The following is a 24,513-nucleotide window of genomic DNA, read 5'->3' as shown; positions in this document are numbered from 1 at the left end:
GATCACACGTCCCGTCTTTGGATAAACTGGATATTTCAACTGGCCTACGAACTTATGAAAATTCTGACGAAGAAGATGAGACATCTAGTGGATTTAAACATGTTTTAAAGAAAATTTATGGTGCGTTCTGCTGAACAAATATCCCTTTTTATTATCACTAAATTTGTTTTTTTTTGTTCAAATTATCTTGTTACGATCTTTATTTAGTTATTTACTCCCTTTTCGAGATTTTGTTTGCCGTTTACACGTGTCTCAACAAACTTGATATACTTACGATATCTTCCCGAAAAACTTTCTGACCATCTAGTTGAGTTTGTTTAGCAAGCACTGTAATTGTAATAACAAAATAAAAAAAACCTAAGATGTCGTACGTATACTAAGAAAACGTACTTATTTATCAATCCTAAATTATTACTAATGAAAAGCACGGTTTGTGAAAGTACAATTCCTACATTGACCATTTTCCTTGTCAGAGTTTGAACGCTAAATTACAAATCAAGTAACAATACGGATATCTTATAAGTTGTCAATAGTAAATAACTATCACCTATTCGGTCCAGAGGTATTCAAATTTCTTTCAATTAATCGGTCCAACAAGGCAAATTTTCTACCCAGCTCCCCTCCAATACACTTCTTCAAAAGGCATTTTTCCATGCCGATGGTCGTAAACAAAAGGTGTGTGTACTATGCTGTATTTTAGAAAGGACTATATGGTTTCCTGGATATCACTGTTCGTCCTAAAAGAATGTGTTAGACTCTTAATTGTGAAAACTCGAAAGAATGTAGTCACCGTTCTCAAGTCGGAATATTAACCACCTTTCGAACTTCTATAATAAGTTCACAGCTATTATTATTCAGGAGTAGATTTGAAAACTAATCTCTATGAACTGCGAAATTGTGGACAATCAAACCACTTACCCTTCGATTACTGCTGTAGAGCTTATTCCATGCCATTTTATTTGACTCATATTGAGGGGTCGGATCCCAAACTCTGATTGGCGCTGTCTTTTATGTGACAAAATTTACTTGTTAACAAATTTAAATTTCTTACTCATTGCCGCATTTCCTAGGTTTCGCAGAAACAACCTAAGATACGGAAAATCTACGATCTTTTGAGTGAATTTGCTAGCTAACTTTTAGAAAAGAAAAATTGTACCCAAATGTAATTGAGTAACCATGTATATGAAATAATCCAAATAACCGGCAATCATTACTTAAATTACCGCAGTGTATTTCAGCAAAGGATCTAGATGAGATATAATTGACTTTCGCTTACTAATGTAGAATATCTAAATACCACTGTTTTAGATGTTAAAAAAAAAGTGAATTCTCATATAAAAGCATTTGTATGTATTTACAAACTCGAAGGAAGAATTCTTTAAATTCCTAAACCATGATGAGCATATCACCTTAATGATTACAACTGTAACAAAAGTTTACGCTCTTTGTAGATTAATATTATACCCGTGAATTTTATGTGTAATTTATTAACATAGCAAGAATTGAAACCATCTACTGTACTATCTAGCTTTTCAAAATTCTGCTGCTAGCTGCATACTTCAACTTTTCTTTTAACAATATCATGTTATTATACCAATATGGTTTACAATTGCTCAAACACAGCAACGATTTCAATCCTCAAGTTTTTGGGATTTACACAATCGGCAAGATATGGTTTTTTTTCCTACGCTGTGCATTTCATTTAAACGAGTATACAAAATATTCAGGAATTGTTCTGAATAAATTTGATCCTTAATACCATCTATGTTAGATGCACTGGTGAAATGATGAGTCGTTTTCTTTTGCTTTCTAATACTATTACTTACTGCTATCATCCACGTATTACTGTGGAGATTAAATGTCTCAGTCATGTAATTTGCTTTATTTGGCATTTTTTATTTTTTTTTATTTTTATTTTTTTGCTTTTGTGGTCTTCGAATCCATTTATTGATGCTTCTAGTATTATTTCCAATTGTAGGCGATGACATTTCATGTTTTGGTATAGCGCCGTCAGCAGAACCGATAGATAACATTGTTTTGCTATATCAATTCATATACCAAAAATTTATCAATTTGCTTACGTAATGTTTTCTATTAGTTGGACCAGCATTTAGTTATAGGCCTATTAAAATCTCATCAACTGAAAGATTTCCAATTAGTCAAACTGTGACTAAACTGCCTTTTTGGCCCTAGGTATTTTTGCACTTTACAATAATTGTTACACACTTCGTATTGCTTAACTTGCAGATTCCATGTTTTTATTGGCTAAAATAAATTGGTGTGTACGACAAATCATTAAAATTTGAGACTCTTTGCCAAATATTATGCCAGGCTATTTCGCTTACGATGTCTTACCCACTTGTGTGTAAGATCTCTGTATCTCCTTGTATTAGTTGAAAATTACGCATCTTCATACCAAATATTTTAAGTTAGAATGTAACAGGAAGGTAAGTAAGTATAGATGATCATTTGTAAAATGGATAGTTTTCAGTTTTATCCTTTCCTTAATACAATGCTATTATTCAAATACATGTGGAATTTGTCTAACGCCCAAAATTCGATTTTGATTAACATATGTTTTTGTTAAATTTTTATACAGTCTTAAATAAAAGTTATAATAAAGTAATATTTATTTAAAAAGAGGTTTTAATTTTCCTTTCTAATTAATAAAACAATTGGTTTGACTAGGCATTATCCAGATTTAATTTTAACAAGTTCTACTTCGTAAACGAAGGATACTCGTGATTCTATGTTCAAAACAGAAATATCGAATGGTTGATAAATAACTCCAAGAAATAACACTAATACTCAAGACTGAATATATCAGTTATGTTTTGAATGGAATAGCCAGCGTTAATGGAAAGCATAAGCATATATCTAGCTTTTTGCGGATTTTGGAAATAAGCAGGAATTCCGTTGTAATAATAGTCAGAAAATCCATCCATTGTTCTGTGGCTGTACACAACCGGAATACTTTGGTTACTAATCAATCCATCAATCACTTCATTACCAGGATCCGTCCAGGAAGCTGCACCCATGCCAGCTAAGACTAAACCTTTGGCTCCCAGATCTACTGCAGCCTTTGCCAAGTTAGGATTCAGTCCCTGATATCCATACAAAATTTCAACTGCTGGTAATTCAGTAGTGTTGCTAACGTCAAAATGAACTTTACCAGTTGGTGTAGCAGGGCTATAGAAGAAATGTGGTCTTTGATCAAGAATCATACCAAGGAATCCTGCCTCATATGACTTGAAGGTATCAAGCATATTTCCATTTGTCTTTGTAGTATAAAAGGCAGATCCAATACGATCATTTAATAAGATCATAGTACCGCGACCAATAGATCGATTAGAGGCCGCTACCACTACAGCATTTAACAAGTTCATAGGGCCATCAGCGCTAATTGCAGTAGAAGGTCTCATTGCTCCAACAACTACAATGGGCTTTGTAGTATTGACAGTCATGTCCAAAAATATCGCAGTTTCTTCAAGTGAATCTGTACCATGTGTAACAACAATACCATGAACATCGGGTTTGGCAACTTCGGCTAGAATCAACTGAGTAAGATTCAAAACGTTAGCAGGTGTCAGTTCTTCACTGCCAACATTAGTAACTTGGACTCCACGAATGTTTGAAAAGTTCTTGATAGCAGGAACTGCATCAACCAGTGTTGCTATTCCTACAGAGCCAGCGGCATAGTCAACTGTTTCAGTGCTGGATGAAGCATATCCAGCGATAGTTCCTCCCATTGCAAAAATTGTAACATTGGGAAGTGAAGCATTAAATGAAATGAAGTCCGAAACATTAGAAGAGCGCTTCTGAAACAACAATGGCTGACATAATGCCACAGAAAAGAATAGGAAACTGATGATAGAGCTCCACATTTTGTATAAAACTCAGTACAATGAGAAAATCACTTGCATAAATTGATCTTTATATATAGAAGAAAAAAATCGACGGTGGATTCATTATCTTATCTTTGATTCCCTTAGCTTGAAAGCGGATACGATGTCTTTTTGTTTCCATTTTGGTCATGTAGTTGCAATGGAAACTCGACGAACGAAAAGGTGGGGACTCAAAAACCGGAAGGCATTTTATTTGAATGAGGGTACTACTCCATAATTGTTCAACAAAGCATTTTAAGTTGTATGAACTGACGAAATTGTAGTTCAGCGGAAATTGCTTAGTAGCATTGTGGAGATTACCTGACTTATTTCTTTCAACACCTCGTTATTCTCTGCTGTATGACGAACAAATGGCTCATCGACACACACTCCCTTCAAATTCTAGCAAATCCTCGGATGATTTCCCGATTTACGATAATAAATGTTTGACTTACATCCTCTATCTGATATGTATGCATAGGTGTGCGGCCAACATCGTAAGCAGAAGTACGCAATAAAGGTTGCGGTTACACGGAACCGGAATCACCGACAGTTTTATTTCCACCATAAGATGGAAAATTATTTGTAGATAGCCATATAACTAAATCGGATGTTTTCCGTTTAGGTGTATTCATGTTTTACTTCTGTATTAATTCTGGTTTTCAACTAGGAAAGCAGTTGAATTGATCGGCCGGTTCTGTAGCCTTATCAGCTGATCATCAACAGCACTTGTAGTGAAACGTGTGTGGAACTAAATATTTCATTTAAGATTCGTGGATTGAGGTAGTTTCTTGTATTCAAAAGGGGAGTGTTCTAAGTATGTCTATATCAGTATTTCCAACTTAAATATAACATAGGTACATGTAGCGTCGAGAAAGCTTGCTAATGCTAGTGTAGACAAAGTTACTCTAGTTCAACTAATTTCGTTTCAATTGCTTCAAAAATCAATTTCATCTTGTTGAATGTTTAAATTATATGACATCAAATCTTGATAGAAGTAAACAGTCAAAATAGGAAAACTTTGGTTTTGTACTTCAATTTGCAAAATTATATGTTAGATATGAAAGCTGTCATTAGTTCGCAGAGGGAAATTACTAAGAAAATTCACGTACTTCTTGTAAATGATAGCGAATATTCAGATATACAGAAAATTTCGCCACTATATTTATTCCTCTCTACATGTATTAGTAATCCTGTATTAAAACTAAATCTCAAAAGGACAAATCGAGTACGGTTCAATTATGATCGATATTTTAGCAGTCTTTCACTGCTAATATTGCTGTCACTTGTATCGGTTATACGGCTATGCACACTCTCACCATTAGTTGCTACCTGATGCTTGTTCAAATCGATTTAAGTATATCGATGTTATAAGAATTGGGCATCTTTTTAAACTGTCTATAAGTCCCTATGAAATTTATAAATAATTCACTAGTATGAAGTTTATGGTTATGATTTCATGTCCGCTTATGTTTAAAAGATTATGCGATGATTTATTGAGATATCTTTGGTTTAAATACTTGATATAAAAAAATTTATATCCATTAAATTTGAAAGGCTTTACAAAAAATCAATTTACAGATCCATTTTTTTCGTATTTTTATTTTTATAAAATAAAAAAAAAAGGATCAGTGTATTTGCTTTTAAAATTTGTTATCGTTTATATAGAATTAAAAGGAAAATAATAAAATGCAAAAAAACTTTTGAAATAAATACACAAGGTCTGTTACGAATAGCCTGAAAAGAAGAAATGAAAATGCAAACCTTGCGACTGTTTCTAAACGTAGCTGGTTTGTTATCATCATAGAACCATTCCTCAAAGTGATGGTATACTATTACAAGAATCGTAACTGTAAATTATGATGAAATACAGTAAATCACGTATGGAATTATTCTTAACGGAAAGAGTTAAAAGTTACTACTAAACAGCTTTCCCATGAGCGTTTAACAGACATTGTAAAACTTGACTTTATAGGAAAAATAAACTTGTCTAATTACATATTTTAGCTTTATAAAAAAGTTTTAAATAAATTCCCTGATTATTTAGCTTCAAGTATATTAACTACCTAGTAATGTATCAAATGGGATGGAAAACTACTGACAGGATTGTACCTTTAGTCAAGCGTATCATCTAAAAGAGAATTTGCCTGTAATATTTTCTGTGGATTTCAAACTTTTAAATGTTTCATTTGTCGATGCCAATCCATTTTTCGAATTTATAACACAGAATTCAACCTATTCTCACCAATTGTCATATGTTTTTATAATTTTGGAAAGCTTGTAAATGCTGTTATATAATTTTTTATACAAAACACCCCTTACGGAAAAGTTTAGCTTTTTCTAGTACATTGTCTTTATGAGTTATTGATACTTCCAAAGTTTGGAGGTAATTAGCTAATCTGAAATGGATGCAAAAGCGTATTTATTTTTAATTTCAAGAAAGAGAAATTAGTTTTGTCCTATATTTTGAATATTCGAATTAAGATATAATATTTAATTTCATTATTAAAATAACCAAAGCTGGTAAATGAAATGAAGTTTAAATATACTCTAGTACTTTCTTTCTGTCTAATTGTTATGTATAGCAATAATTGTAAAGTTCATCGAATCCTTTTTCGAATATTCAATTGCATCCAACTCAAATGCATGTGAAAGCATTAGATATTTGTTATTCTTTCTTAAAGAAAGAAAAAAAAGTTTTGTCTTAAAGTGATCTACATAAAAAAAAAAAGCAAATGAGAACTATAAAGTGCAGACGATTTTCTTGTTTACGATAATCTATGTTCACCAATATCCTAACTTTTACGATGCTTATTCAAAACCATCTGGTTATATGTGCACATTAAAATTACACGTTAAAAAGTCTAAGTCATCTCCAATTGGTAAGTGATAAATGATTAAATAATCAGTATTCACATAATAACATCATTTACGACGATATCACTAGGCAATTTAGTCCATCTACTTTTGAAAATTCTACCCCCCTTCATGACAGCTAAAAGATGACGATCCGGCTTATCCAATATAGAAATGTCCTCCAATGGGTTACTGTTTAAAATTATAAGGTCAGCATAAAAACCTGGGTTCAGCTGTCCTAGCTTGTTCTCCATTCCGAAAAGTTTGGCAGGATTAATTGTAGCCTGTTGTAAAATTTCGATAGGCTTACATACGGCGGAACGTAATAAAAATTCGCCGGTCTATGCTGCAATCAAAGGACCGAATAAATCGGATCCATAGCAAAATTTAACGCCAGCATTTTTTGCAATAGCTAAAAACTTTAATCCTGAAGCAAGAACTTCTGCATTCTTCGTTCTTGATGCTTCAGGAAGGAATTTGGAAAATGGCTCGCTTGCCATTATCTTGTAGGTAATGAGAGTGGGTGTGAGGTACGCATCATGATCAGCCATACATGCTGCTGTCGATTCGTTAATTAAATTACCATGCTCGATCCCTCGTACACCATTTTCCACGCATTGACGAATAGAATGAGTTGTATATGCATGAGCAGTAACATAAGAACCGCTACTGTTGGCAGCCTTTACAATAGCCCTAATTTCTTCCGGAGTAAACTGAAGTGAGGATAACTTGTCAGTTGGGGAAGCAACTCCACCTCCAGCCATGATTTTGATGAAGTCAGCACCTTTTCTCAGTTCATCTCTTGCTGCCTTCAAACATTCATCAGCTCCATCACATATTCTAGAGATACATTACTTTGACAACCACAAGAAACTTCCATATGGTCTTCGGAAACCGGATCACGTAAATCACCGTGACCACCTGTTTGTGAAAGAGCTCTTCCGGCTAGAAGTAATCGAGGTCCGTGAATGACATCATCCTCTATGGCATCCCGAACAAATGCGGCGGCTCCACCACAATCCCTAACAGTAGTGAATCCTCTTTCTAGCATTTGGTTACAAACCTTGTGAAAGCGTAAGACAGCACGCGAAAATGAGAGTCGTAAGGCAGACTTCATATCAGCTTCTCCTGGAACAGCCACAATGTGAACGTGTGCGTCAATCAATCCAGGACATACGAATTGTCCCTCAAGATCCACGACATTGAAACCCTCTTTCACTGCTCCTTTGGTGGTATCAATTTGACTTATAATTCCATCGTTGGTATAAATAGTAGCACTTTTTATTATTTCCCCTGTTACAACGTCGACTATATTGGCATTTGTAAAGGCATAGTTTTTTTTGGAGGTAGTAGCCAAGGTTTTATGAGATGCTGTATATCCTTCGACATTAGTACTCTTCGTAGTTGTGTTTTCAAATGTATGTCAAGAGAAGTTTGGGCTTACCCCTTTATATCTGTTTTAGTGGAGACTCTTATTGATACCCCAGAATCGTTACGTATTAACATTCAGATATAAATCGAACAACGAATTGTCCACTTCTGAGCCTCATGTAAATAAAAAATGACCAGATGTCGGAGGTTATGTTAGGAAGTCGGCTGTCGAAAGAAAACATCCGAATGTATACCACAGATGTTTCATTTTCAGTTTAACACAGTTAGTGCATCTCCCGGGATATTTTTGTTCCATTCATTTATTTATTTATATTTTTTCAAATCACGATTGCTAATGAGCCACTTTTTTTCAAGTTCAATCGGAATTGAAATCTAAGCAATGGGAAGCACCACAACTTTTTCTACTTAATACTTTGTTTACCTTTACACGAAACTTAAAATCGAATAAAGTAAAGCATGAAACAAATATTGCGATTAAAGTATAAAACATTCTACTTTCTATCTAGATTTGTCAATCTTCATATCAAATTATTTAAGATGCTGGAAATTTTTAATGTGATGTAGTGCAATAGTATATATTATTCAGGCTTCGACAGCTATTCTTGGTGTCAAATATAAATATTAAATATTGTTCATAATAAATTACATTTCGCAGGAAGTTTAGATAATTGTAAATGTGTTAAGGAGTATATAGTAAGAATGCAAGAAATAAATCAAGGACGTAAAATACTGCCTTCCTCTTATTCTCTACATTTTCTGAACTTAGATCTCGTACGTGCATCACATATTGAAAAACCAAAATTTCATTTTATCATTCGGTAGATTGTTCAATGACTAGTAACTAGTTAGAAAAAACGATATAGTAAACCAATTGCTTTTGAATGAGTGAACTTCCTTGAGTAGCATATTTGCTATTGATTGAAAGTCTTCAGTATTGGAAAATAAACTCGCAAGTGAATATTTGTAATAAAAACATTAAATAAACGATTTTCCAGAAATACAAGTTTTTGCCTGTCCACCGACAAAAACAGCAATTGATTTATTGGAGGAAACGTCTACGCTGACTTTGGAAATTGCTTGTCTACTTAATTTTGTACCTTGAGAAATCGTAAATGATAGAGAAGTTGGAGTTTTTTGAGAGCTTCCAATATACACACCGACAGCTCCTGCACCACTACCGCAAGCCGGATCCTCATTGACATGTATTAAAGGCGCAAAGCTTCGGCTTTCGAACGAGTCTTTTCCTAATTCACCAAAGACGGTGACGCCTATCCAATCATTGTTTTTACAAACTTGGGAAAGGGACTGAAATTTCGGAACGAGGTTGAGCACATCTGTAGCGTTTGGAAGTTGAATTACAAGCCACTTTGGTCCATCATCTATTAACACAGGAGGAGAAACTTGAGAACTATAATTCAGAGGAATACCCAATGCATTTTCTACTTCTGAAATTGCAGTTTCAGAAGTCTGTAAAATTTTGTAATACGGAAGTTTGAAAGAAATCCAAGTGTCTTCATCCTTTTCCCCATCGATAGTTAATTCAACTAAACCGGCTAAACATTCCTGAATAATTTTACAGTTTTTTGGAGTACAATATCCACTTTCAACAACAGCAAAGCACGATCCAATTGTTGGGTGACCAGCAAAGCTTAATTCACATTCTGGGGTAAATATACGAAGTCTGTAATCTGCTTTATCGATTGTCGGCTTTTGAACAAATGTTGTCTCAGATAAATTTGTCCACTTGGCAATCTGCTGCATTTCCTTTTGTGATAAATTATCTGCATCAAAAAAAACTGCAACAGGATTACCTCGAAAACCTTTATTAGAAAACACGTCTATTTGCTTAAATGAGTGTTCAGTCATGTTTCGGAGAGTAATAATGATGCAAAAAATCTACTGTTACAATTGCGAATGACTAGTAAAGCAGGAGAGTATAGAAAACAAAACATTTATCCCTCATTATATATAATTTTTTCAATGCAAATTTAGACATAGATTATCAAGTATATCTCCGAAGGATAGCGAGCGCTAATATATCTTACCGAATTATGTGAACAATCCGTCCTGTGTTCGTCGTGCTGTTTCAACTTTAATTGACCGTTAAGTTTCATTGCAGAAATTGAGATCATCAATATAACGACAATGAATCTATAAAATTTGTATTTATTTGTAAAATTCACATTTAAAGGTAATGATGATTTATTTAAAAGTTATTCATGCTTGGATTTAATTATCTATTTCAAACACATGAAAACCTATCGCAACTAATGGGTAAGTCTCACACCCGCCATCACCACCAAATAGCACTTAAACTCCTTTCTTTAGGGGAGATAATGCAATACAATATCGTCTTGAATTTGATGAACTCAAGTCTAGACTTCGGTAAAACAAGAGTAAAAGAGGTAGAAGGCAACTTAGTTTTTCGAGATAAAGTATATTCAATACCCTAATAGTAAATAATTATTAATTCAATAGATAATCATTTTAATATGTGGTGTCCCTAGATAACTGGGATGTTCGTCAAACAAATGGAGCCTTGTTTAATTTAATATCATATCAAACCCTACACTTCTGAATTGTCGAAAATAACCACTATGGAGCCTTTTTCCAAAGACGCTTTTTGTTTCTTCTCGTATCCTTTGTTCAATGCAATGCGCATAACTAATCTCTTATTTCTTTCTTTTCTTATATTGTCGAAAAAGCTTATAATATCAAGGAGGATATAAATTGAGCACTAAGCATTAGAATGCACATCTTGTTCAATGAATGTAGGCATAGAGACAGGTAACAGGGATCACTTTCTTGGCTCATTTTACCTACAGTGAGTTTGAGAGAATCCTATTATTAACAATGAGAATTCGCCTTTTGACATGATTATTTCTTGACGACGAAAATCGCTAAATTAATAAACATTTGGTTATGCGAAGGCTTTCCTCCTCAGTAGTGCTGCTTCAAGTCACTTGAGGTTGGTTTGATTGTCGACAAATGATATTTCTAAATTATTCAACGACTTCTTCATAATATTCAGTAGCAAAGAAAACATCTGGTAGTTTGCAAATTACGATGCAATGTCCTTGGTTGTAATGGCTTCCTCATTAATACCGTGGAAGGAATATTCCGAAGCTCTCTCTCAAGAGTTAACAAAAGTAAACTCGAAGCAGGTTTTTTGTGATCTGCAAGCTAAGCATTCGTACCTTTCAATATTGAAAAAGAAGCCTTTGGTTTTAGCTATAATAATGAGAAATTCGTACATAGGGTAATCTTCAACCCCATAAACGGTTTGGTAGAAGACGGACAACCGAACGTATTCCTCGAGACGAAAACTTGAAATTTACTAATTCTCCAAGATGACTGAAAAAGATAACTGATAAAAATGTAATTTTTTAGTGGAGGATTTAACAAAAGGAATAAAAGCAATTGTAGTAGCGGTAACTGAAGAATTACTAGGTTCCTGCCATAACGTCAATGACGCAAAGTCAAGCTTGCAGGATCCTTAATATTCACTGAAGTCGTGAAAGAATACTATTGTATTATACTACTCCGTTTTTGCTGTTAAAATTTTCAAAGCCCCGGTATTAGGGGTAGCTTGAGAGTCTCTTGAGTTTTGAATACTTTCCTCATAACGCACATAACTGGTCACTCCATGCCCAGCCGTAATAGGCTGCCTAGCAATTTTGAATTCAATAAACAACATTGCATTCGTAACAAAGACAAATATGATTGCTGATAATATGCCGTTTTCGACTTTTTTTTGCATACATATATGTATGTATGAGCGATTGAGTAAATCTAGCAAGCCTTAAATTGTACTGTAATATAATATATAATTTCTCTATTTAGTTAGCAGAAAAAAAACCTTTGTGAAACTAACTACTATTATAACTTCATCAGGATTATATAAATTTCGAACATGTTGAGAGTAAAGTAATGATTGCTGTAAGTCTTCAACGAAATTAACAAACAAGTCCTAAATAATTCTTGCAAGTTTTCTAAAACCTTCAAAATTTTTTATATAGAATTCTGTTGCAAAACAATTTTTCCAAAAAATGGATTTTCCAGATTATTTCCACACAACCGCACTATTTTTAAACGTAATTAGCCAAAATATAACAATCAAGTTTCAAATGGTGTACCACTGAGAAAAGTATTTATTGTAATCGTAAAAATTTAAAAAAAATTTTTTGGTCGCACATTTTATCAATATACTTTCAATTATTATAAGACATTTACAATGCCTTTTATTTATAAATTGTAGTATGGTCTTATTTTACAATCTTTTTCAGCATGACTGCCATATTTTATGCTAATGTGAAAGATAAAATTTGGATTGTTTCATACGCCCGCTCCGTATAACTATTTGCGTAATGTTGAACCAAAAGTAAAGTTTTTATGGTAATAACGCTAAAGATTGATGATTCAATTTTTTGTAATATCACTCTACAATATAAACTCTTTTACGCATGTACATATATAATAATACAGGTCTAATATCTGGATAGATTAGCGTGCTTAGCAAACAGGGTTATCCGGTATATGGTTTACTTTAACTTACACGTGGTGTATTAATAATGGATTGCTCACTGCTTCTAACGCAATTGTAATTTTTTTTAAATCATAATTGACGCTCTTTGTTCTCTTTAGTGCTTACACACCAAACTCTACTCTCGACTGATTTCTGTTAAAATGTTTAGAATTTGTTGTCAATTGGACACCGTACTCATTTATGATTGCTGTGCTTGTTGCTTACATCTTCCTTACTTCCCTATCTAAGCTAACGTACATAAGCGTTATAACTGCAGGTACGGTAAACAGCTAGTGATTGATACGTAATACCAAAACGTTTATGAGGAGCACTGACAAAGCAAAACTGGGTGCGTGATAAGTATTATTTTGACTATTTGAGTAGTTATTGAGTAGTATCCACCAATCGCTAAAAAAGTTTGTACGAAAGCACGTAATTTCTTATTTATTGTTGCTAGGTATTGTCTCATGGAATTAATTGAGGTTTTTGAGTTACAAATGCTTTTCGTTAAATTTTGAGGGTTTTTGTTTTTTTTTATAATATACTTTATAAAAAATCTTTCATTAATTACATAAAAATCACCGCGTCTCTTTTTAACTTTAAAATTTAAACAAGTTATATCATGATTCCATTCATACACAAAAAAGGTCAATATAATATTAAATTGTAAATTAATTAGTTTACTTTGAAACTTTTTCACCATCAAATTCAGCTAAGCCTGACAAATATGATGATATAAGGTAATAATAAACTGAATATTGGAAAGCCCAGAAGAAGGCAAAAGATTTAATATATCACTCTACTGAAATTAAATAAATGAGAAGGTAAAAATTTAGCAGTATTTACAGACGTAAAGCAAAGTACGTTGCAATAGTTATCCAGGTATTAAAATGCACTTGATAAAGACTTATAATATAATTAAAAAATATAAATGACTCAATATTTCAGTTACGCGATACACCGCATCATTAAGAAATATTAGTAGGTAATGGTTCTGACGCTGGTGAATTCCGTTTAAATTATATTATTATTTTGATGCTAAGCCGTTTTTTAATTGTTAAGTGTATGATTCAGAAAATAACCATTTTTGGATATATTTTAACTTCAATTGCAACAAACTTCAAAAGTTCATGTTTATATCAGCACGAAGTCGTGAAAGCAATACGATCTTGATGGCATCAGTAAAAGCAAAATTAGTTATACTTTATTAGATTTATTATTTTACGTTTTATGTCAATTTGGATATGTAATATGGTTAGATTTAAAAAATCTCATATGATATTTATTTATTTTTCGTTGTTTATCACCTATCTTAACTGAGATTATGAATTTTCAATTCTGTCAGTAATATGTAGTTATATTAATTACTAGTACTTCTCTTTTATTGCCTACAACTATTTTCATGCATCAGCATATAGTAAAAGAAGAATTCTGAGAAACATAGCTTAACACCATTGGTGCAGCCGGTAGCATGCAAATGCATGTCTAATTGTAAATATCTATTGATGAAACTCTCCAACGTGTTAGCAAGAAATCCTTCATACAGCTCTGAAATTCTGGAGGGTCTAGAAGACTTGTTGATCCTTTTCAAAAATCGAGGGACTAGATTTTAGACAGATTAATCCTTCTGCTGCTGATCTTGGGAAATAATGTTGATCGAAATCAGATAAATGTTTATCACGCCTCATTTTGCTGCGCATCTGATAAGCCTCATTCTAAGATATGGTTTCCAGTATACAGCGTCGAAGAGGTAAAGACCGCATGAATATAACAATAAAGTTGATAAATGTATGAAAATGTGTAAGTAATTGTTAAAATATGTTTAAATCTGTAACGGAAAAACTTTTTCTCATACATGCAGCATAGGTGCTTTTATTGTAGAGAATTAGTCAGTCTGCCCACAATTTCACTAATTAAGTTACGTGGCTTATCCGATGTCATTTCATCCGTTACCAAAATTGCATATATATTAGCCTAAATCTTTATTAGTATTAGGCAACTCTTCAATATTATCGATTTGCTGCCTAAATATGTTTGCTCAAGCGCTCCATTGGTTAACCACTAGCAAATTACGTTATGCTTTAGCTCTCCCTTTCTTATTTTTTATACTATACACAAAAACTAAAAAATCCAAGGAGCAGGAACTTGAGAATTATATATTTTCACTTCCCAGAGAAAAACTTGATCAGATACGCGGAAAACCAGATGAAGTTATAAATGTGATTGACGAGTATGTTGAGCAAGGTCATTTCCTGATGAATATAGGAAAGTTAAAAGGAAAAATAATAAGTGAAAAGATTCAACAAGTGAAGCCAAAAGTCATGATAGAGTTAGGTGGTTACGTTGGTTATTCTGCTATTCTGTTTGGAAAACAACTGACTGATCCATCTGCTCATTATTATAGCTTGGAAGTCAATCCAAAGTTTGCTAAAATTGCGAGTAAAATAATCGATTTGGCTGGATTATCTAATAAAGTTACTATCATCGTTGGAAAGGCAACTGATTCGTTGGTTGAGCTCCGAAGGAGCCTACCGAATGTCATTCCAAGTTTCGAATACTTAGATTTTGTTTTTATTGATCACTGGAAAGATCTATACGTTCCTGATCTCAGGGTTATGGAGACGCTGGATTTGATAGGTCAAGGGAGCATTATTGCTGCAGATAACATTTTGCGACCAGGAGTACCTGAGTATGTTAAATACGTTCAAGGATCCTTAGACTATCGTAAAGAATATGACAGTACAGTTTCAAATGTCAACGGTCCTCAGTTTATTGGGAAGTGGAATATCATTTACAAATCGAAAACTATTAAAGTCGACGATGGGAAGCGAGAAAAAGACGCTGTCGAGATTACCGAATATATTGAAGCGAAATGAATATTAAAAAGTATTTCTAGTATAGTTTTTTTTTACTGATAATCAAGCAAAAGAGAATACATTTTTATGCACATTATTTTGGGTAAATGGTATCTTATTTGCAAATCGAGTTCTATGCATTATAACCCTTACGCCAGTTATGAAATAAAAGCGAGTAACCACTATTTTAAGTTGCTGGCCGGTATTGTTTATTATCGGAAAACTTAAGAATCATATAATTACAATTAAAATCTAGGAAATGCATTAATTTGGTAGTTAAATTTTCATACATAGAGTTGCAAATTGGAGCAGAAGAAAATTTGAGTACGGAAGTCGTTTATTTTTCTAAAATCGTTATAAATATTAGTACGAGTCGACACAACAAAGTTACATTTGACAATGAGGAAACGTTAAAACTGTAAAATTGGATATATATTATGATGAACTAAAAGTTTTGTTGGAATAGTCCAAATCTTTTTTAATGATTTGTAAAGAGCCCATGCATACAATGAGCTTGATCAGAGTATACAAATAAATAGACATTATTCCCAATTATACTTCTGAAGTTGAGTCGAAAATTTTAGTGCCATTACCTTAAAGCAACCAAAACTCTAAGGACTAAGGATTTTGTAGTCGAAAGCATATAAAATAAACATGATGATCGTTGTGTGAACATTTTCCATCGTTTCGGCAGTAGCGTCGGTACTGAATGCTACTGAGCATATTAAGAGAATCACTCCTTTTCTAAATGTGTTTAAAGTTCATACGGAATGTTGAAGATGGTGGTACATGGACATTAGTGGGTACTTGTACCATTCTCAATTCATTTGAAAATGAAAGTTATAATATGGCTCAAAAAAGTCTGTGGCATGTATCACTTCGCAAACTTCATTACATAAACTCCACGGAGTACTGCAATTCGTCGAAGGTGAATTAAAGAGCTTCTAAACTAAGCTAGGTACAAAGTTTCATAAGAACTAACACTAAAGTCATGAATGGGAAATAAAAACCTCCTAATTCAATTGGTTGAAAGCACTGGTAGCCGATTTTATTGTCTCATTACCTTTCTTCCTAATCAGTAATAATGATTATTAAGGATTTTACAGTGGTAAAGTTTTACATCTTATTTTCTATTAATTTAAAAAACATATTTAATGTTAGCTACGCAGTTTGGCATCTGGTTTTAAGGATACGTAGAACTGCGGTGAGTTTTACTTGCGAGCTACAATGTAGTGGTATGCGGTATGTTAAGTAACAATGTATATTTATTGTTATAAGTCTGTTAGTATCGGTCACCGATATAGCTCATAACTGAACTGAGGAACGAAGTTGAGCAGTAGCTCTATTTATAATCTTTCTAATAGTTGTTATCAACGGATATCAATGTATATAGACGGATAGTTACTCCTTATGATCAATAGGCGGATCTTAACTAGTATTCCAACATATGACATATAGTGATACGCAACGTAGTGTAGTATTGCTGACATTTAACCATCAATAACGCTTAATTTGTTGAAGCAATAAAAAAATACATGAATAATATTTACTGACATCATTTTTAAAATGCACGCCTTCGCAAGTAACTTTGAAAATGCGGAGTGCTTTTACTCCATAACATAACGTAACGTTGTAATCAGTATATAAAATATAAATTAAGCTTCTCTTTTTACTTGCAACTGTCTTGATTTATTACTTTAAAGGAGCTGTATAATAATTTTAAATTTGAATTTATGTTATGCGTGCGTATTTTCTAAAACAATTAGTATATATGAAATCTTTCATAATTATTGACAAATTAAAGGTTCTTCATCCTCAAACCTTGAAAGTGACACATATCTTTCTCGCTATTCTACTCGTGCGTCTGCAGGCACGGGATCTACCTATGGATTCGGTTTAGCAGGTGACCGTGGATATTCATCAGATTCGTCGTCGTCAAGTAGTGAATCAAAACCATCTAACAATAAAAACATTGACTTCATATACAATAATAATGCAGAATCCAATTTATCTGAGTACCTAGGGAAAGATATACCCGAGGACTTATCTGGTTTTCGTGATACAGCAAGCGCACCTGATACTCAATCAGATGGTAAGTGTTTATTTTGGCTTTTACTCTTGCTTCCTCATTGAATTTCAAAAATATGAGGAATAAAATGTGTACAATAGGTTTTAAAGGTGATGTGATCTATAATATAGTGTATTTTTTATTCATGAAAAGTTTACTAGTATCATTCTAGTTAGAAATTGCGATTCAATAAGGAAATATCAATCACTATCTTCTGCTGGTAGTGGTTCTACGTATGGTTATGGAGCAGGAGGCAATCGTGGATTCATGGATGAATCCAATGAATCACCTAAAGAGGATTATATTAACCAGAAAAAACATTCTAAGCTATTTTTACTTTTGTATCGAATTTTTCATTTGATTTAATGCTACAAGGAGTGAAATATTCAATTTCTCTTTTGTATTATAGGAAGTACCATGAAGAAAGGATATTAAGTGGCAAAAAGAAGATTTAAGAGAATAGCATATCGTACAATCGTTAAAACTGTTAAAATTATTTTTAGCCCTATTTTATTAATTTCTTATCTATCATAATAATTTCTTACTCAGAAAACATTTATTTACATCAATTCCTAAATCTGAATATTCATTTAAGCAACAAAATGTACTACTCGAAACATCTGAAAGCTAGGAGGTAAGAGTCCCATTTTTTCGTTCACAACAAAAAAAAAGAAAAGAAATTTAAAGATGAACTAAATTCAAGAATTTACAAAATCAATAAAATAGGAATTGCAGATAAATAGATGTTCCTTGCATGGTTTTTTGGCTATTCGCTCTCCTTTCTTTCACCTTTATCGACAAGTTTCTTAGAATGTAACAGTTTTCCAGTTCCTTCTTCGACTTCTCCTTTCAACTTTTTTGTATCTCCTGTAGTGGCTTCTTCCCCCGAAGATTTTGAAGAGAACCCTCCTCCGCCATATGGGCCAAATCCATAAGTTGATCCTCTTCCAGCTGAATCTTCAGCTTCCTCAGTTTCAATATTATTTTTCCCTATAAATTGTTAATTAATTAAGAAAAAAAATTTTATAAGGCTCCAACAATCAACCACAACTTATTGTATACCTTCACCAATACTTGTATATATTTTTATCATACCTTTTGAACTTGATTTATTAAGCTTCTGCATATCTCATTAGATGAAAGTACAAACTTGTCTTAACAAAAAATTAATAAGTAAGCAATATATATATATATTTGTTTCTAGTACTTTTTCATTTCGTATACTATACCTCCTAGGTGATAATGAATTACTACTTATCAGTACCAATATTAGACGTAATTTATTGTAATGGCTTATTTTACAAACGTAATTATTTGGTTTATGAAAACATTATTAGTAAGTTGGACCTTGTACTAAATATATAAAGGAGAAAAATTATACACGTTTGTTTAAGTAGTACTAAATAGCATATACATATGGACAAAAATTTGGAAGAAAAAGTTATTTGGTTGGTTAGACATGCACAAGCTGAACACAACGTTGGGCCTCCAGGAAATCACCGTATTCGGGACCCAGAATTAACCAAGTTGGTATAAAACAATGGGAAGCCCTTCATAATTGGTTGGTTGACAATCCAATTCCAATTGATGTAATAGTATGCTCTCCCTTGAGGCGTACGTTGCAAACGATGGAAATTTCGTTTAAAAGTTACATTCACAAAGAGCTACCAGTGCCTATAAAAATATCTCCACTTTTTGAAGAATCTGGAAATTGGCCTTGCGACTGTGCAATGGATTTAAGTAGCACGGAAAAGCTTTTCCCTGATTATGATTTCAGTTCTTGCTACGATGATATATATCCACTGAGACGAGGATTATACGGAACTACTTATGATGAGAATTATTGTCGTGCTCAAAAACCGTTGAAACATTTAGCTAGTCTCCATGAGAAAAATATTGTAGTTGTAACTCATAGCGTCTACCTTCGCTTTTTGCTGAGAGAGCAACGACCTGAAGATAATATGAACTTTATGCCTCCTGAAAAAGTGTTTAGAAATTGTGAAATCAGAAAATACAACCTCTGTCATACAGGTTTTCAATGGGAGTTAATCCCGCTTATAGACAATTAAATGGTTAGTTTAGTAAAAGTTTAAAAGATCAAATCAAATCAAATAAAAATATTATACCATTTCTACTTTGGTTCAATGTATAAAAGAAACTTATAAGAAACACTAGTTTGTATAAAGGTTGATGGTGTAATAGAATTGCATGAGAAAAAATGTATGGTAAGATTCAGCATTCAGACAGAGAGATCGACTTTGTCTACTATTATTATTGCTTTTTGTCCAAAAGAATTTTAACGAGCAAAAACGCTTAGTGAATGAAATATTTTTGAACTAATTAATGAGGAGGGAGCTTTGAAAGTTGTTACTATTAAAATGTATATTTCGATTAATTATACGATAGTATTATTATTATCATCAACCCTGAGGCTTGAATTTAGTTCCTATATTCTATAGCAAGGTGTATGTAATGCACGGATTTATTATTATGTACATGTATATATGATGAAACCTCTGTTTGCATCACCTAATTAAATCGCATGAGTTTTAATTTATGTTTACATTTTACTTTCTCTTTTTGAGGTAGCTTTACTTTGTAATCAAGCATGTTCTCTTTTCATAACTTTAGTTTATTCTTATAGATGTTTAAAAATTTCCAAACGATATATAGACGTTAATAATTTTTAAAATTTCTTAGAATAGAAGTACTACGATGATCTCATTAAAAATCTATTGATTTTTCCCATAAGGAATTATGAATATACGATTTTTAATAAACTTTTCGAATGGTAGTAGTAGTATATCCCTTGATGTATGGAGCATTTACACGTATTAACCACAGGCTGGGCGATTCGTTTATGACATAATTCTATAAATTACGCTGCCAAGCTGTGTATATATATATATATTTATACCTACTATCCAAATCACAGACTTCAGAAGAATTTTGAAAACAACTTTTTTATATTAAAAATGACGACGATTCAAAAAATTTATAGCAGAAGTATTTATGATTCTAGAGGAAATCCTACTGTTGAAGTTGAACTCACTACTGAACTTGGCACTTTTAGATCGATGGTTCCATCAGGGGCTTCTACAGGTGAATGGGAAGCTAAGGAATTGAGAGATAATGACAAGAATAAATGGGGTGGTAAGGGTGTTACCATTGCCGTTCACAATGTAAACAATATCATTGGCCCTGCCTTGGTTAAATCTGATATTAAAATTACAGACCAAAGAGGCATTGACGAATTTATGATTAAGTTGGATGGGACGAACGACAAATCTAAATTGGGAGCAAATAGTATAGTTGGAGTCTCAATGGCTGTAGCTCGCGCGGCTGCTGCATTTTTAAAGATACCTTTATATGAATATATTGGCAAATTGGCTGGCTCAAAGACTACTGAATGTATTCCCGTTCCATCATTTAATGTGTTGAATGGTGGAAGACATGCTGGTGGCGATTTAGCTTTTCAAGAATTTATGATCATGCCAATCAAGGCACCTACCTTTTCGGAGGGGTTACGTTGGGGAAGTGAAGTTTACCATACGTTAAAAGCACTTGCCAAAAAGAAATATGGAGCATCCGCTGGCAATGTTGGTGACGAAGGTGGAATTGCTCCGGATTTAACAACTGCTGAAGAAGCGTTAGATTTGGTTAACGAAGCCATCAAAGAAGCTGGTTACGATGGGAAAGTTAAGATTGGATTCGACGTTGCTGCTTCTGAGTTGTATAATGGTAAACTTTATGATCTTGATTTCAAGAGTGAACATCCAAAACCCGAGAATAAACTTGATTATAAAAAGTTGTATGAAAAATATTCTGCTTTAATTGAAAAGTATCCTATTGTTTTTATTGAAGACCCCTTTAGTGAAGAAGACTGGGGCGCATTTTCCTATATGTCTTCAAAGACGAAAGTGGAAGTTATAGCTGATGATTTGACTGTGACAAATGTGAAACGTTTATCAAAAGCTATTGAATTAAAATGTGCCAACGCCCTTTTAGTTAAAATCAATCAAATTGGATCCTTATCGGAGACAATTGATGCTGCTAATATGGCAAAGAAAGCAGGTTGGGGATTGATGGTATCCCATAGATCCGGTGAGACGGATGACTCTTTCATAGCTCATTTAGCTGTTGGGCTAGAAGCTGGGCAGATGAAGTCAGGTGCTCCTTGCAGATCTGAGAGGCTAGCGAAGTACAACGAGCTTCTTCGTATTGAAGACAACTTAGGTGATAGCGCAATCTATGCAGGAACGCGTGCTGCTGACTATATCAAATCAAACACGTTATAAGTTGCGATAATTTTTTGCTATTATATTTTCATTGATGCTGTATTTACCGTTTTACGGTTATATATGGAATTATCTTTTGCTTTTTACATTTGAAATGTATACTAACACATGAAGTAATACTTTTGTTTAATTTTTAAGATTTGCACTTTTTATAAATTTAGCTTATAATGCGTTTGTATTTTATAGTGGGTATTAGAAAGTTAAAGTTTAATCTTGATTGATTTCGTAAGGGAATGCTGCTATTCAGTGCTTAGCAATCTATTTTCTGTGAACGATTTATCAGCAACTACAACAACGGTGTGTGCCATCGTTAACTATTTACTATAATTCTGTATATCAATTTTTTTATACACGATGTCTACCGTAAAATATGTAATTTCAAACGTGGTTTGAATTACCGTTTCTTAACTCAGATGAACCCTTTCACATTAAAAAACGATAGTATCACATACAATAAGCCTTGACATTTAACATTCCTCGGTAAATAGTAGCAAGTTACAAGTATCAGCTACTATCAGCACTACGCCGTATTACACTACATTCTTGTATCACTATATGTTCCATGTTCCATTTACACATCGTACCATAGATGATATTAAGATAGATCTGGACGGTAATCTATAATGATCTATATTATTCAGAAAAATGAGTTACTGCTGAACTGTGCTCCTCACTTCAATTTCTGCTGTATCAGTGTCCGTTAATATAATATTTATTATACATGTCAGCTACGCAATTTGGTATCTGTTTAACGATACGAAGAATTGCGGTGAGTTTCTCTTGCGATTTATTATATTGCAATACACAGGTAATATAAGCAGCAACTGAGTACTAAATGTAATGTTACCTATTACTAATATTGCTTATTACTGAACTGAGGAACGAGGTTCAGTTGAAGCTCTATTTATAGTATTTCAAAATAATTGTTATCTTCTCTACCTGTGTATATAGACGGATAGTTACCCATCATTATCAATAAACGGATCTTTAACTTGTATTCCAACATTATGACATCTAATATTGCGCAACATGGTAAGGATTAGCGTAGTGTAGTATCTCAAACACTGTAAAACTTAATTAAAATTTCTTTATATTAGTAGTGTGCAGATCGCAAGAAGAAGTTACCGTAGTTTACCCAATCATTATAGCACATAGCAAACTGCGTAGCAAACATATAAAGTCACGTAGCTGATAAAGTTACATAAAGGATGCCACACCTCTAAAGCACATAATTTACTTTTTTTTTTCTTTAATTAAAACCAAGTTACATTCAACGCTGGATAAATAACACTTTAAATAGAGATGCAACTATAAGCACACACCTTGAAATAAAAATTAGACCTCAAATCGAAGATTTTAAGTCTTTCTGAAAGAAATTTTATTTTGTTTTGTTTTATTACTCAAGTCGATTTAATTTTTCAGTTCGCTCTTTATTATTTAAATTACATTCTTCTGACAATCTTTATTGAGTTATTGCTGTGCATAACTATACTCTATAGATGCATTTGTAACGGTTGCGTTTTCTTCCAATTACATAAATGCTTTTAACACAGTCTTACTTTTGTATAATGTCTATGTTGGGGACGCTAGCTCGTCTAGGACTTACTGCATTAAACACATACCCAGGTGCACCGTTTTCTGGACTTTTATGGGTTCAATTTGTTGGATGCGTTATTATGGGATTTTGTCAGACAGAGTCTGTTTTCTTTCCTCGACCCAAACATAATGCTACTTTTTTGCTAGCCATTACTACAGGTTTTTGTGGATCTCTTACAACGTTTTCTTCTTGGATGTTGCAAATGTTTACAGGGATGGCTAACTTGGATCCATTTGAACGTAGGGGCCGAGGCTATTCATTTTTAAGTGTGGTTTCCGATTTTATGGTAACTATGTGCATTGCGATGTCCAGCTTAATATGGGGGAAGCAGATTGGAAAAACGACGGGACAGTGGAGAATTGGCAAAGTTGCATTTGCCTGGCCTATCCCGGCGCACACGCATATCGTAGTGCGGGTATTACTTTTGTTACTCTCGATTTGTTTTTTTGTTGGTGCAGCATTTTATACGGCATATACAACCAATGTGACACATCGTGGCATAGGTTTTAGTCTAATATTCTCTCCTTTTGCTGCCTTGACACGTTTGTATCTTGCGCGATTCCTTAATTCACCTCAATATTTTATTCCCTATGGAACTCTTTGTGCCAATGTCTTTGCTACACTTTTGCTTTCTATCATGTACATGATACCACAAATCACACACTGCACTCCTGTGTCTAGAAGTGTGATGTATGGAATCCAAAACGGATTTTGTGCTGTACTCTCTACCCTTTCAACATTCTCCAACGAACTCCACACAATGCCTATAAAACGAGCATATATTTATTGTATAATTTCAGTTGCTATTTCCTTTTCAATATGTGTCATTGTCGATGGAGCTACTGCATGGGGTCATGGTTATACTGAAAAGTATTAGACTTACTATTAAATTAGAGATTTTTTTTTTAAAGTTTTTGTATATAATTAAAGTATTCATTCTTTATCTTTAATATTATTTATTTTTTTTTGTTTATAATTAAGAAATAAAAATACTATATTTGAATGCGTAAATTTCAAAACTAACACAATAAGGTCGCA

General features: G+C 33.2%; 9 protein-coding genes, 16 long non-coding RNA genes and 2 pseudogenes, besides 3 other annotated features; 13 read left to right on the top strand and 14 right to left on the bottom strand.

Moving 5' to 3' along the window:
* On the top strand, positions 1–1,244 carry SPOM_SPNCRNA.1306. The gene has a single exon (NR_150177.1). It is a non-coding gene; the product is annotated as a non-coding RNA (long non-coding RNA).
* SPOM_SPNCRNA.4547 lies at positions 523–741 on the bottom strand. Its single transcript, NR_193906.1, has one exon. It is a non-coding gene; the product is annotated as a non-coding RNA (long non-coding RNA).
* On the bottom strand, positions 920–1,140 carry SPOM_SPNCRNA.4546. The gene has a single exon (NR_193905.1). It is a non-coding gene; the product is annotated as a non-coding RNA (long non-coding RNA).
* A 337-nt stretch (positions 1,245–1,581) lies between the features above and the next one.
* Positions 1,582–2,036, bottom strand: SPOM_SPNCRNA.4545. The gene has a single exon (NR_193904.1). It is a non-coding gene; the product is annotated as a non-coding RNA (long non-coding RNA).
* Positions 1,932–2,581, top strand: SPOM_SPNCRNA.4544. The gene has a single exon (NR_193903.1). It is a non-coding gene; the product is annotated as a non-coding RNA (long non-coding RNA).
* Positions 2,577–3,906, bottom strand: SPOM_SPBPB21E7.09 (L-asparaginase). The gene has a single exon (NM_001020948.3). The coding sequence runs from the start codon at positions 3,882–3,884 to the stop codon at positions 2,802–2,804; it is 1,083 nt and encodes a 360-aa protein (NP_001018773.1). The 5' UTR covers positions 3,885–3,906; the 3' UTR covers positions 2,577–2,801.
* Positions 2,719–4,829, top strand: SPOM_SPNCRNA.4543. The gene has a single exon (NR_193902.1). It is a non-coding gene; the product is annotated as a non-coding RNA (long non-coding RNA).
* A 1,982-nt stretch (positions 4,830–6,811) lies between these two features.
* On the bottom strand, positions 6,812–7,857 carry SPOM_SPBPB21E7.08 (annotated as a pseudogene). One transcript is given in 3 exon segments: positions 6,812–7,066; positions 7,085–7,587; positions 7,590–7,857. Coding segments are annotated over 3 exon segments (1,026 nt in total).
* On the top strand, positions 6,874–8,717 carry SPOM_SPNCRNA.1305. The gene has a single exon (NR_150176.1). It is a non-coding gene; the product is annotated as a non-coding RNA (long non-coding RNA).
* A 174-nt stretch (positions 8,718–8,891) lies between these two features.
* aes1 (phenazine biosynthesis family protein) lies at positions 8,892–10,070 on the bottom strand. Its single transcript, NM_001020947.3, has one exon. The coding sequence runs from the start codon at positions 9,996–9,998 to the stop codon at positions 9,108–9,110; it is 891 nt and encodes a 296-aa protein (NP_001018772.1). The 5' UTR covers positions 9,999–10,070; the 3' UTR covers positions 8,892–9,107.
* Positions 9,359–9,580, top strand: SPOM_SPNCRNA.4542. Its single transcript, NR_193901.1, has one exon. It is a non-coding gene; the product is annotated as a non-coding RNA (long non-coding RNA).
* On the top strand, positions 9,686–9,984 carry SPOM_SPNCRNA.4541. Its single transcript, NR_193900.1, has one exon. It is a non-coding gene; the product is annotated as a non-coding RNA (long non-coding RNA).
* Positions 10,071–10,334: 264 nt separating the features above from the next.
* On the top strand, positions 10,335–11,103 carry SPOM_SPNCRNA.4540. Its single transcript, NR_193899.1, has one exon. It is a non-coding gene; the product is annotated as a non-coding RNA (long non-coding RNA).
* Positions 11,104–11,349: 246 nt separating this feature from the next.
* Positions 11,350–11,847, bottom strand: SPOM_SPBPB21E7.06 (annotated as a pseudogene). The gene has a single exon. A coding segment is annotated over exon 1 (498 nt).
* Positions 11,382–11,597, top strand: SPOM_SPNCRNA.4539. The gene has a single exon (NR_193898.1). It is a non-coding gene; the product is annotated as a non-coding RNA (long non-coding RNA).
* A 1,129-nt stretch (positions 11,848–12,976) lies between the features above and the next one.
* SPOM_SPBPB21E7.05 (uncharacterized protein) lies at positions 12,977–13,360 on the bottom strand (the record flags this gene model as incomplete). Its single annotated transcript, NM_001020946.1, has 1 exon — positions 12,977–13,360. The coding sequence occupies one exon, from the start codon at positions 13,358–13,360 to the stop codon at positions 12,977–12,979; it is 384 nt and encodes a 127-aa protein (NP_001018771.1).
* A 567-nt stretch (positions 13,361–13,927) lies between these two features.
* Positions 13,928–14,812, bottom strand: SPOM_SPNCRNA.1304. Its single transcript, NR_150175.1, has one exon. It is a non-coding gene; the product is annotated as a non-coding RNA (long non-coding RNA).
* On the top strand, positions 14,651–15,715 carry cmt2 (catechol O-methyltransferase 2). Its single transcript, NM_001020945.3, has one exon. It carries the CDS (start codon positions 14,688–14,690, stop codon positions 15,531–15,533), a length of 846 nt encoding a protein of 281 aa, NP_001018770.1. The 5' UTR covers positions 14,651–14,687; the 3' UTR covers positions 15,534–15,715.
* Positions 15,716–15,915: 200 nt separating this feature from the next.
* SPOM_SPNCRNA.1303 lies at positions 15,916–16,600 on the bottom strand. The gene has a single exon (NR_150174.1). It is a non-coding gene; the product is annotated as a non-coding RNA (long non-coding RNA).
* Positions 16,601–16,663: 63 nt separating this feature from the next.
* Positions 16,664–16,996: an LONG TERMINAL REPEAT.
* A 249-nt stretch (positions 16,997–17,245) lies between these two features.
* SPOM_SPBPB21E7.11 (uncharacterized protein) lies at positions 17,246–18,676 on the top strand (the record flags this gene model as incomplete). The annotated part of the gene is made up of 3 exons (NM_001355911.2): positions 17,246–17,258; positions 17,317–17,604; positions 17,753–18,676. The coding sequence occupies 3 exons, from the start codon at positions 17,246–17,248 to the stop codon at positions 17,944–17,946; spliced, it is 495 nt and encodes a 164-aa protein (NP_001343140.1). The 3' UTR covers positions 17,947–18,676.
* On the bottom strand, positions 18,076–18,706 carry SPOM_SPBPB21E7.10 (uncharacterized protein; the record flags this gene model as incomplete). Its single annotated transcript, NM_001355896.2, has 2 exons — positions 18,076–18,570; positions 18,676–18,706. The coding sequence occupies 2 exons, from the start codon at positions 18,704–18,706 to the stop codon at positions 18,347–18,349; spliced, it is 255 nt and encodes an 84-aa protein (NP_001343139.1). The 3' UTR covers positions 18,076–18,346.
* A 290-nt stretch (positions 18,707–18,996) lies between these two features.
* On the top strand, positions 18,997–19,649 carry SPOM_SPBPB21E7.02C (phosphoglycerate mutase/6-phosphofructo-2-kinase family; the record flags this gene model as incomplete). The annotated part of the gene is given in 2 exon segments (NM_001355884.1): positions 18,997–19,083; positions 19,095–19,649. 2 exon segments carry the CDS (start codon positions 18,997–18,999, stop codon positions 19,647–19,649), a joined length of 642 nt encoding a protein of 213 aa, NP_001343043.1.
* SPOM_SPNCRNA.4537 lies at positions 19,033–19,654 on the bottom strand. Its single transcript, NR_193897.1, has one exon. It is a non-coding gene; the product is annotated as a non-coding RNA (long non-coding RNA).
* An 857-nt stretch (positions 19,655–20,511) lies between these two features.
* Positions 20,512–22,066, top strand: eno102 (enolase). Its single transcript, NM_001020944.4, has one exon. It carries the CDS (start codon positions 20,556–20,558, stop codon positions 21,876–21,878), a length of 1,323 nt encoding a protein of 440 aa, NP_001018769.2. The 5' UTR covers positions 20,512–20,555; the 3' UTR covers positions 21,879–22,066.
* Positions 20,518–21,749, bottom strand: SPOM_SPNCRNA.1302. The gene has a single exon (NR_150173.1). It is a non-coding gene; the product is annotated as a non-coding RNA (long non-coding RNA).
* Positions 22,067–22,380: 314 nt separating the features above from the next.
* Positions 22,381–22,598: an LONG TERMINAL REPEAT.
* Positions 22,599–22,718: 120 nt separating this feature from the next.
* Positions 22,719–23,051: an LONG TERMINAL REPEAT.
* Positions 23,052–23,081: 30 nt separating this feature from the next.
* Positions 23,082–24,451, top strand: fex2 (plasma membrane fluoride export channel Fex2). The gene has a single exon (NM_001020942.3). It carries the CDS (start codon positions 23,417–23,419, stop codon positions 24,350–24,352), a length of 936 nt encoding a protein of 311 aa, NP_001018767.1. The 5' UTR covers positions 23,082–23,416; the 3' UTR covers positions 24,353–24,451.
* On the bottom strand, positions 23,524–24,359 carry SPOM_SPNCRNA.4536. Its single transcript, NR_193896.1, has one exon. It is a non-coding gene; the product is annotated as a non-coding RNA (long non-coding RNA).
* Positions 24,452–24,513: the final 62 nt, after the last annotated feature.

This window comes from Schizosaccharomyces pombe (assembly GCF_000002945.2).
Source record: "Schizosaccharomyces pombe strain 972h- genome assembly, chromosome: II".
Taxonomy (NCBI): domain Eukaryota; kingdom Fungi; phylum Ascomycota; class Schizosaccharomycetes; order Schizosaccharomycetales; family Schizosaccharomycetaceae; genus Schizosaccharomyces; species Schizosaccharomyces pombe.
This window is presented reverse-complemented; position numbering and strand designations above follow the sequence as displayed.

What these genes read in the sequence shown, in the direction of transcription:
- aes1 (NM_001020947.3), bottom strand. Translation starts at nt 9,998, where the DNA reads ATGACTGAACACTCATTTAAGCAAATAGACGTGTTTTCTAATAAAGGT.
- fex2 (NM_001020942.3), top strand. Translation starts at nt 23,417, where the DNA reads ATGCTTTTAACACAGTCTTACTTTTGTATAATGTCTATGTTGGGGACG.
- cmt2 (NM_001020945.3), top strand. Translation starts at nt 14,688, where the DNA reads ATGTTTGCTCAAGCGCTCCATTGGTTAACCACTAGCAAATTACGTTAT.
- SPOM_SPBPB21E7.09 (NM_001020948.3), bottom strand. Translation starts at nt 3,884, where the DNA reads ATGTGGAGCTCTATCATCAGTTTCCTATTCTTTTCTGTGGCATTATGT.
- eno102 (NM_001020944.4), top strand. Translation starts at nt 20,556, where the DNA reads ATGACGACGATTCAAAAAATTTATAGCAGAAGTATTTATGATTCTAGA.